The sequence below is a fragment of the Aotus nancymaae genome, unplaced genomic scaffold (genome assembly GCF_030222135.1).
Source record: "Aotus nancymaae isolate 86718 unplaced genomic scaffold, 86718_ANA_hifiasm-v0.15.2.pri h1tg000015l_1, whole genome shotgun sequence".
NCBI classification, from domain to species: Eukaryota; Metazoa; Chordata; class Mammalia; order Primates; family Aotidae; genus Aotus; species Aotus nancymaae.
In genome coordinates this window covers 4,063,505-4,074,137 of record NW_026988427.1, presented here as the reverse complement: position 1 = coordinate 4,074,137, position 10,633 = coordinate 4,063,505, and the positions used below count along the sequence as shown (strand labels likewise).

Here is a 10,633-nt window from a genome sequence, read left to right as displayed (position 1 = left end):
GAGCGGCGATGCCGAGGCAGGTGGCACGTCGCCCCCTCTCCGGGCCGCTCGCATCCAGGAGGTCAGCCTCAGCTGGCAGCGAGCCCTCCACCTCCCCGCTGGGCCCGGAGCGCAGCGCGGACCCGGTCCCAGGGGACGCGCCAGGAGCAGGCCGGACAGCAGGGCGGGGGCCGGGCCGCGAGCCAGTGCGCGGCGAGCGGACCCGGCTCCGAGGCTGATGACGTCTTCGCCTCTGGCTCGGCGGCGCCAGGCCGGGCAGGGCGGGTGACGTCACCGCCCTATCACGTGATCACCATTCAAACAAACACCCCCTCCCGCTGCGCGCCTGCCCGGTCCGCCCCGCCCCCGAGAGGCCGCTTATAAAGGCGCTTTCCCACTCCGGCTAGCTGTAAAGGACGTTCGGGCTGTGTGCGCGTTACGGGTCGGAGGGGCAGTCGGGACCGCGAAGAAGCCGAGGAACCCTGAGTCCTGCGTGACGCCCCTCTCTCAGTCCAAAAGCGGCTTTTGGTTCTGCGCAGAGAGACCCGGGGGGTCGAGCTTTTCCTCGAAAGCCGCCGCCCTGCCCTTGGCCCCGAGGACAAAGAGCACCGCAGGGTCGAGCACGCTGGGGGCGCTGAAGCTGGCCATGGTCATGGAAGTGGGCACCCTGGACGCCGGAGGCCTGCGGGCGCTGCTGGGGGAGCGCGCGGCGCAGTGCCTGCTGCTGGACTGCCGCTCCTTCTTCGCTTTCAACGCCGGCCACATCGCCGGCTCGGTCAACGTGCGCTTCAGCACCATCGTGCGGCGCCGGGCCAAGGGCGCCATGGGCCTGGAGCACATCGTGCCCAACGCCGAGCTGCGCGGCCGCCTGCTGGCCGGCGCTTACCAAGCCGTGGTGTTGCTGGACGAGCGCAGCGCCGCCTTGGACGGCGCCAAGCGCGACGGCACCCTGGCCCTGGCGGCCGGCGCGCTCTGCCGTGAGGCGCGCGCCGCGAAAGTCTTCTTCCTCAAAGGTACGCCCTCGGGGAAGCTCGGGGCGGGCCGTACACCCCTGAGGTTTTGCCCGGTACCCCTGGCCCTCGGCTCCTGGGGGCCTGCCCCATCTGCAGCGCGTGGGCGTTGGAGTACATTTGTTTCTGGAACTTGTCATTGGCTTTGTTTGGCTCTGGGAACAAAGACTTGCCTGGGCCTTTCCGATGTTAACTTCCAGCCCTTGGTGGGTGGGGGAGTTGTCTGAAGGTGCCCAGTCCCCACGACACTAATGGAAAAACAATGTCTTTGTATTCTCAGGAGGATACGAAGCGTTTTCAGCTTCCTGCCCGGAGCTGTGCAGCAAACAGTCGACCCCCATGGGGCTCAGCCTTCCCCTGAGTACTAGCGTCCCTGACAGCGCGGAATCTGGGTGCAGTTCCTGCAGTACTCCACTCTACGATCAGGTTAGTAGGCGCCCGTGCCACAGGGGAGAAGTAAGAACTGGCAAAGGCATGGAAGAGCAGTGCCAGGGAGAATATAGAAAGTGACCTGCAGCTTTATTTATAACAGAGGGAACACAGGGATATGATTTATTCCACAGTTAAGTGGTCTGATGAAGCCGAGTCTCTAATTGTAGGCTCTACAGAAATGAACTTGCTGGTCCTGCCCAGGCAAATGGGCTTAGACCCCTATTTATTTATCCTCCAGCAACAGAACTGAGTTCACCTGGTATCTGAAATTGACTTCTCCAGCAGGAAGTTTTTGTGGATGTGGGCACTGGCTTTGGCTTTGAGGAAGCTTGACGAATGTTGGATATTTCTGTATTTCAGGGTGGCCCGGTGGAGATCCTGCCCTTTCTGTACCTGGGCAGTGCCTACCATGCTTCCCGCAAGGACATGCTGGATGCCTTGGGCATCACTGCCTTGATCAACGTTTCAGCCAATTGTCCCAACCATTTTGAGGGTCACTACCAGTACAAGAGTATCCCTGTAGAGGACAACCACAAGGCGGACATCAGCTCCTGGTTCAACGAGGCCATTGACTTCATAGGTAAATGGAATGGATGCCTGGGGCTTTAAAAGGCCTTTCTCTTCTCATTTTAGCCCCTAAGCCCATCCTCTGTAGCAAGGACTTGAATGAAGTCTTCTGAGCCTTCTTCCACACATTCAGTATCTGTCTGGTGTGGGCAACATTCCTGCAAAATATGAATTTGATTTGATGTCCCACTTTACAGATTAGCAAACTGGGGCTCACAAAGGTGAATTGACTGGTCTGAGATCTATCTGCTGTGTGGAAACTTCCAGTCTGGGTTTAAATCCTGTGCCATCCTTTGCATGGCACCCACGTTGCCTTGCTTCATGAGCAGTATCCATGTGATGGCATGTGGTGATAGTGACCATTTCTAAATAAGACACACATGACATTTCTCAGACACCCTGTACCTGGGCTTGGGGTGGTTCTCCTGAGCTCTCAAGTAACCAGCTGCTCCTTTTGTTTTCCAGACTCCATCAAGAATGCTGGAGGAAGGGTGTTTGTCCACTGCCAGGCAGGTATTTCCCGATCAGCCACCATCTGCCTCGCTTACCTCATGAGGACTAACCGAGTCAAGCTGGACGAGGCCTTTGAGTTTGTGAAGCAGAGGCGAAGCATCATCTCCCCCAACTTCAGCTTCATGGGCCAGCTGCTGCAGTTTGAGTCCCAAGTGCTGGCCCCACACTGCTCAGCAGAGGCTGGGAGCCCTGCCATGGCCGTGCTGGACCGAGGCACCTCCACCACCACCGTCTTCAACTTCCCCGTCTCCATCCCTGTCCACTCCACGAACAGTGCGCTGAGCTACCTGCAGAGCCCCATCACCACCTCTCCCAGCTGCTGAAAGGCCACGGGAGGTGAGGTTCTTCACATCCCACCGGGATTCCAGGCTCCTTCTTGAGAGGAGAAATGCAATAACTCTGGGAGGGGCTTGAGAGGGCTGGTCCTTATTTATTTAATTTCACCCGAGTTCCACTGGGTTCCTAACCAGTCGTCCTGATGACTTAGCGTCAAGACATTTGCTGAACTCAGCATTCGGGACCAATATATAGTGGGTACATCAAGTCCCTCTGACAAAATGGGGCAGAAGAGAAAGGACTCAGTGTGTGAGCCAGTTTCTTTTTGCTTGCCCCGGTTTTTGTAGAATCTCTTGATGCTTGACATACCTACCAGTATTATCATTCCCGACAACACATATACATATGAGAATATACACCTTATTTATTTTTGTGTAGGTGTCTGCCTTCACAAATGTCATTGTCTACTCCCAGAACCAAATACCTCAATTTTTGTTTTCGAGTACTGTACTATCTGTAAATATATCGTGAGCAGGTTTGTTTTCAGCACTGATGGAAAACACCAGTGTTGAGGTTTTTTTTAGTTGCCAACAGTTGTATGTTTGCTGATTATTTATGACCTGAAATAATATATTTCTTCTTCTGAGAAGACATTTTGTTACATAAGGATGACTTTTTTTATACAATGGAATAAATTATGGCATTTCTATTGAAATTTCAATGCTTTTATTTCTTTGGCATCCACATCCAACCCCTCTCCTGCTTGTGAACTAGGGAAGAATTCCGACAAGGGCCTGCAGAATGTGTTGAGATCTGATCCCATGCCCTGTGGTGGCCCTGTGGTCCCATGAAATGGCTGGGTTGCGAGGAAGATATTTAAATGAGTATTAGGATTGGTCAGTGTGCCCATCCATGCCCGTTTTAGCAGCTCTGTAACCTACTATGTCACCCAGATGCCAGGGTGGCCCCAGAGCCAAAGCTAGGAAGAAATGGCCACTTGCCTGGATTGCCTTTTTAATACCCTCCTCAGGTTGATATAAAAAGTCGCCTTCCCCTCTGAGCTGTGCTAGGGTTATGAGGAGACAAAAGTTTATTGAAATACATGACATAAGTCAGTGTGTGCTACCTGCTCCCAGAGAAACTTAGCCAGGCCTTTTGCAGATGAGATGCTGAGACCCAGTATAGCTAAGTGGCAGGAATAGGGGAATTGGAATCTACATCTGTTTTGTGGTCTTTCACTTGCCCACCTCGTGGCACTGTTTTTGCTTTTAAAAAGGCTTTGGTTTTTGTGAAAATAATATATTAAATGGCAAAAAAAAAAAAAAAAAAAAATTCCAAGCACTATAAGCAAATACAATGTAAAGAAATCACCTGCAACACCCCATCCCCAGCCTGACCATTGCTGACATTGTGGAGGACGTTGACACCGGCGTTTCTGCATACAGACATGGCATTTTTGGTAGTTGCCTCCTTTAGGTCATCTGCTCTGATTTCATAATTTTGTTGAAGATAAGCAATTAAACTTGACTTGTTCTAGGATAATATTCTGAATTTGTACTCCTTTGCCAACCAACTGAAACAGAAAAGATGTAATTGCTACCAACCTGTAATCCAGTCTATAATGTTGCATAAAAAAACAACGAAGCTCTTGGATTACTGGCCCCTTAGTGCCCCACCCCCACTCTTTGTTTCTGGACAAAGTGCTATAGGAAGCAGAAAAGGAAATATCCCACTCGCCTTATCCAGGAGCACCCTGTGCTATGATTCTGGTCCAGCCCCGTTGTTTAAGATCTTTATACAGAATCGGTGTCCTTGACTTTGTCCCTCTGGCTCACCGTCTGCCACTTGACTCCCAGGGTCTGAAAAATCTCTGTGTTCTAAGTTCTAAGAACTTGGGCTGGCAAGCTCATTTCCTCAGCTGGCTTTCCGATTACAAGTATGTTCATGCCTATCAAAACAAACCGTACCCAATGTTTTTATCAAAGCCTAGAAATTTACTATTGTAAATATCTCTCCGTGGAAATGTACCAGCGACATCAAGTCTGTGACAGATGCCATGGCTGACTTCCCCGTGGGCTAGGGCCTTCACTTTCTGCTTGGCAGGCAGCGGCTGAACCAAAATTAATCTCCAGTGTGATCCACGCAGTGGAAAAATACAGCGGCTGCCTAAGGGAGCTGCCAGTGAAAACAAGTCACTCATTTCTCCCAGCTCAAGCCACTCTGCCTCATGCCAGCCCTGAGAGCCAGGGGTGATAACCCCTATCCACATGTACCGGAGTCACTGTGTTCAGACCCTCCAGAAAATGTCATATTTGGTCTCAGACTGCTTTCCTTGGGAAAGAATTAATACCTCAGGATGAAAAGAAAGATACTCAAAATCTATTAATGTGTTTGTGTCCCAGGAAGAGATTGAGATAAGACTTCATCATCATTTAATACTGACAATGTGGTAATGATGGTTGTCAGTTTTAGAGTGAGCACTGTGTGCCAGGCACTGCTAAGGTTAAATAACCGTTAATAGCAACACCCAGTTTACAAAGGAGGAAACTGAGGCTCACTTGTGAGAAAGACATGGGCCGATGAATGTAAAGTGCCTGGCACACAGTAGGCCATGGAGAAATGTGTCCATCCCCTTGCCTCTGTCCTAATGACTTCTGTCAGTTCTCCTGGCTCAGTTTTCCCTCCCAGTAAAATGACCAGTTTGCACTGTATCTGAGTACTGTTCCTCCCATCTCTCTAATTCTGGGATGTAGAAAATGCATCAATGCATACTTTATGCTTCTCTGTGATTTCCAGGCACCCCTTATTTCGTTATAATACCTCCAACTCCCCCCAACTCCACTGCATCCTCTCTTTTCCTTGGAATTTTGCAAATCATAGCTAATTTACTTTCGACTTGCAGCCTCTGGCGACCGTTTCCCTCCCTCCCCTGGCCCGTCGGAGGATGACGTCATGGTGTATACACCTTTAAGATTATATAAATCTGTGATCCTACAGTGGCCTCCATCCCCATGGTAACACGGAGGAGTTTCCCTTTTGTGAGGAAAGCTGTCATGTCACTTCCTGCTGCTGACAAATCAGTTTAGGGGATTAAAATAAAGGGGGGTGGGGTGCCTGAGAGAAGTGCTGGCTGCAGCGGTTTCTGGTTGCCATACACAGAGGCAAACAATGCCGCCGCGGTGCCGCCGCGGTCCCGCCCCGCGCCCGCCGGGTGGATCCGGGTCACCCCGGGCTGTTTTTCTCTGCAGGTTGCTTTCTGGAGAGCAGGTGGGAGGGCTGCCCACCTCTTTTCCGGAGCTCTGTGGGGCGAGCCTGTTTGAGAACAGCCTGTAGGTGCAGACCAGCAGCCCTGCTCCCCTCTGCCAGCCAAGGAGGTTAAATGTCTTCCGTCGGATGGAGAACAAAGGGTGTGCTCTCTGCTAGCGCCACAGTGGACAAAACTGTGCTCTGCCAAGGAAGATAAGCTTACAGCCACCTTTTCCTTGAGTGTGGCTTTTAAAGCTAGGCAGGAGGCCCAAACATTCATTCATTCACTCATTCATTCATTCATTCATTCATCCATGTGTTCAACAAATATTGACAAATATAGTCTCAGGGATACTTTGGTGCAAGACAAAATTCCTACTCATAAGTAGCTAAAATGACTTTTGCTATTTTAGCTGAACAGCAGAAGTAATTTTACTTTGTCACTTGGCCATCTCATGGCACTATATATTGGGGGTGTTATATAAATAAGATAATCACGAAATAAGACCAAAGGCTATGAAGGCAAGATAAACTAAGACCTGAATGATATAACCCAGTTGCCCATTTGAGAGGTGAACTGGAAAGGGAACACCAAGGCCAGGAGAGCAGCAAAGACCTGAGGTTTGAGTGGGATGTTTGTGGATGTGACTTGGAGTTGGCTAGACCTGCGTTCAAGTCCTGACTCTGCCACCTGTTAGTGGTGTGTAAGCTATCAAGACTCTTTAACCTCAGTTTTCCCAATCTGCAATATGGTCCAGTAGTATCGTCCTCTTGTGACTCAGCTGCTCCCCATTCTGTCGCTCAAGCAGCAGCGCCCCCCCCAAATGTCTGGCAAAGGAGAACAAAATAGAAGTAGGCTGCCTTGCCGAAGGGACACCTGGGGCCCGCATCATACAACGCTCTTCCCTGGGCCATCAGAGCTTTGGGGAAGTGGCCTCTGTTCTGAGCTCATCTGGCCCTGCCCCACTAACCTGGGGCAAGCTGCTTCCCCTTTCCGGGCCTCAGTTCCCTCATGTGTAAGAAGCACCTGCAGTGAACTGCATCTATTCTCCTCTCCCACCCACTGTCAGCGCTAAGTCCCTTCCATACCCAAGCGTGGGAAGGTCCTGGAAGCCCCGGGGTTCCTGAAGGCTGGTTGAGGAAGACAAAGAGGGGAGGAAATAGATACTCTCTGGGAAGAGGCAGTGAGGGGTCCTGGACCTTCAGAAGGTGGGTTGGTGTAACGGAGATGTGACTGGTTCTTGCAGGGATGGGTTCCCCTGCAAGGGCCTGTGGGGGCATCACATACTTCTGACCCCTGGGCCCTCCTTCCCTCCCAGCCTGGACAGCCCTCTGCAGTGGAGCCCACTACAAAGATGGGATTTAAAAGTTTCACCAAGATCGACACCAATCATTCACTCATTCAATAAACATGCTTTAAGTATCCATGGTTTGTAAAACACTCAGTAGATGTGAAAATAATACCACCAGGCCGGGCGTGGTGGGTCATACCTGTAATCCCAGCACTTTGGGAGGCCGAGGCGGGTGGATTACCTGAGGTCAGGAGTTCGAGACCAGTCTGACCAACATGGTGAAACCCTGTCTCTAAAAAAAATTAAAAAATAAATAAAAAGAAAGAAAGAAAATAATACCACCAAAGGAAATTCTGATATTCTGTTCCAAATACCTGAGACAAAACTGATAGGTCCAACTAAGTGTCTGTATGACTTTGGGCAGATTATTTCTCCTCTCAAACCCTTAGTTTTGACATCTCTAAAAAGGGAATGAAACTATTGCTTCATGGCCAGGCACAGTGGCTCATGCCTGTAATTCCAGCACTTTGAGATGCCAAGGAGGGCGGATCACCTGAGGTCAGGAGTTCGAGACCAGCCCGACCAACATGGTGGAACCCTGTCTCTACTAGAAATACAAAATCAGGCAGGCATGGTGGTGCATATCTGTAATCCCAGCTACTTGGGAGGCTGAGGCAGGCGAATCACTTAAACCCAGGAAATGGAGGGTGCAGTGAGCCGAGATTGCGCCATTGCACTCCAGCCTGGGCAACAAGAGCAAATCTCCATCTCAAAAAAACAAGAAAGAAAGAAAGAATTTGCTTCACATGGTAGCTGTCAAGATGAAATGAAATAGTGTATATAAAATGTTTTGCACAGTACCTAATACATAGTAAACAAAGATGTTAGCTATTCTAACGATCATTGTCATGAGCATCATCATTACAAGGGAAATATGAAAAAAAGGAAACAAACCCATATCTCTAGCCTAGACTTCTCTCCTAACTGCAGACTTGCATAGCCAATAGCTTCCTTGACATTTCCATGTTTGTCAAATAGGCTCCCAAATTTGGCAATTCCAAAAACAAACCTTTGAGTCACCCAAGACCAGCTCCTTCTGCAATCTTCCCACCTTTTTTAATAGCAATTTCATTCTTCCATTATTAGTTCAGGTCAAAAACTTTGGAGACATCCTTGACTCCTCCCTCTCTCTCATAACCTGTATTTAATTTCATGGCAAATTGAGACAGGTCCATTTTCAAACACATCCATTTCCAAAATATATCACTTCTCATCATTTCCAAAACTTCTACTCTGAGCTAGGCATGGTGACTCATGCCTGTTACCCTAGCACTTTGGGAGGTAGTGGCAGGAGGATCACTTGATGCCAGGAGTTTGAGAACAAACCTACCTCTCTCATCCAGCCACCATCGTGTCTCTCCTACAGTACTGCAGTAGCCTCCAAGCTGGTCTCCTTGCCTCAGCACTGCCTCTCTCTGTCTATTCTCAACCAGCAGGCAAAGCTATCCTTTTAGTGTTGCATTTAGGGCATTATCTTCTGAGGACAAGTTCTAGTTTCTGCTTTCCTACAAATGTTTTTATCTTCATCATTGAAGTTTTTTTTTCTTTTTTTTTTTGAGACAGAGTCTCCCTCTGTCCCCAGACTGGAGTGCAGTAGTGTGATCTTGGCTCACTGCAACCTCCACCCCCTCAGGTTCAAGTGATTTTCCTGCCTCAGCCTCCCGAGTAGCTGGGATTATAGGCACCTGCCAGCATGCCCGACTAATTTTTGTATTTTTAATAGAGACATGTTGGCTGGGCTGGTCTCGAACTCCTGACCTCAGGTGATCCACCTGCCTTGGCCTCCCAAAGTGCTGGGATTATAGGCGTGAGCCACCGTGCCCCGCCTCATTATTGAAGAATTTACTAGGTAAAGAATTCAAGTTTTGGCCTTATTTAATCACTTTGAAGATACAGTCCATTGTTTTCTGAGTTTTGTTACATCTGCTGAGATTTCGGCTAACTACCTTGTTGTCGCTCTGAGGGTGATCTGTCATTTTTTCTCTGGCTGCTTTAGAAATTTCTCTTTGTTTTTGATTTTTAGCAGTTTCATTTATAATATGCCTGTAGTTTTTTTTCTTTTTCTGTTTATATTGCTTGTGATTCACAATGTTTTTGAATCTGTGGTTTGATGCCTTTCATTTGCCTTAGGTAATTCTCAGTTATTATTTCTCCATTTATATACTTTAGCATGTTAAACATAATTATTTTAATATCTGTAACCAATAACTATATGGGTCCTTGTACTTATTTCTATTGTCTATTTTTTCTCTTGATTTTTGATTTTGTTTCATTTTCTCACATTTTTGGTTGATTGTCAGGCATTGTATATGAAAAATTTTAGAGATCATTTGAAGCTTAAGATAATGTTATTTTCCATTAGAGATGGTTTCCTTTGGGGAAAGTGTTTAGGGGTTTTTAGGAATCCCACATCACCTTAATCCAATTGGAGATTGAGATGGGTTGAGATGACCTGAAGTTGGGCTTTAGATCCTGTTATGACTAGCTCATTCTTAGTCCAAGGGTATATCCCTTTGGAGTTTCAACTAAAAGCTTGGTGGATTTACCAGACTCTCCAGCCTGGATTAATTTTTTGGGTAATACTCCCCAAAGCATAGGGTGTACCGGGTTCCCCCTTGGTATGCCTTGAGCTTTAATTTTTGTCCCATTAGACCCATGAGTCTTTTAAAAGCTCTGCTCGGCTGGGCGCGGTGGCTCACGCCTGTAATCCCAGCACTTTGGGAGGCCGAGGCGGGTGGATCACGAGGTCAAGAGATCGAGACCATCCTGGTCAACATGGTGAAACCCTGTCTCTACTAAAAATACAAAAAATTAGCTGGGCATGGTGGCGTGTGCCTGTAATCCCAGCTACTCAGGAGGCTGAGGCAGAAGAATTGCCTGAACCCAGGAGGCAGAGGTTGCAGTGAGCCGAGATTGCGCCATTGCACTCCAGCCTGGGCAACAAGAGCAAAACTCTGTCTGAAAAAAAAAAAAAAAAAAAAAAAGCTCTGCTCAACTTCTTAGCCTTTGATCCTTTTATTTCATAACTGGCAGATACCCTTTGGGGAAAAGAGGCCCCAAGTGCTGTGTTCATCCCTCTGACTTTTCCTTTCTTTCCTCTTTTTTTTTTTTTAAATTTTGAGAGGGAGCCTCACTCTGTTGCCAGGCTGGAGTGCAGTGCCGCAATCTCGACTCGCTGCCACATTTGCCTCCCGGGTTCAAGTGATTCTCCTGCCTCAGCCTCCCAAGTAGCTGGGATTACAGGCGCCTGCCACCACA

The 10,633-nt window shown here is 48.7% G+C and overlaps 1 protein-coding gene across 1 annotated transcript; it reads left to right on the top strand.

Annotated features, from left to right (window-relative positions):
* Positions 1-391: 391 nt before the first annotated feature.
* DUSP1 (dual specificity phosphatase 1) lies at positions 392-4,109 on the top strand. Its single transcript, XM_012461145.3, has 4 exons — positions 392-992; positions 1,270-1,415; positions 1,782-2,001; positions 2,454-4,109. The coding sequence occupies exons 1-4, from the start codon at positions 626-628 to the stop codon at positions 2,822-2,824; spliced, it is 1,104 nt and encodes a 367-aa protein (XP_012316568.1). The 5' UTR covers positions 392-625; the 3' UTR covers positions 2,825-4,109.
* Positions 4,110-10,633: the final 6,524 nt, after the last annotated feature.

Excerpts from the sequence above, each read along its gene's own strand:
- DUSP1 (XM_012461145.3), top strand. The coding sequence starts at position 626 with ATGGTCATGGAAGTGGGCACCCTGGACGCCGGAGGCCTGCGGGCGCTG. Across the intron at positions 993-1,269 it reads GAAAGTCTTCTTCCTCAAAG|GAGGATACGAAGCGTTTTCA; the intron begins GTACGCCCTCGG and ends TTGTATTCTCAG. Across the intron at positions 2,002-2,453 it reads CGAGGCCATTGACTTCATAG|ACTCCATCAAGAATGCTGGA; the intron begins GTAAATGGAATG and ends TTTGTTTTCCAG.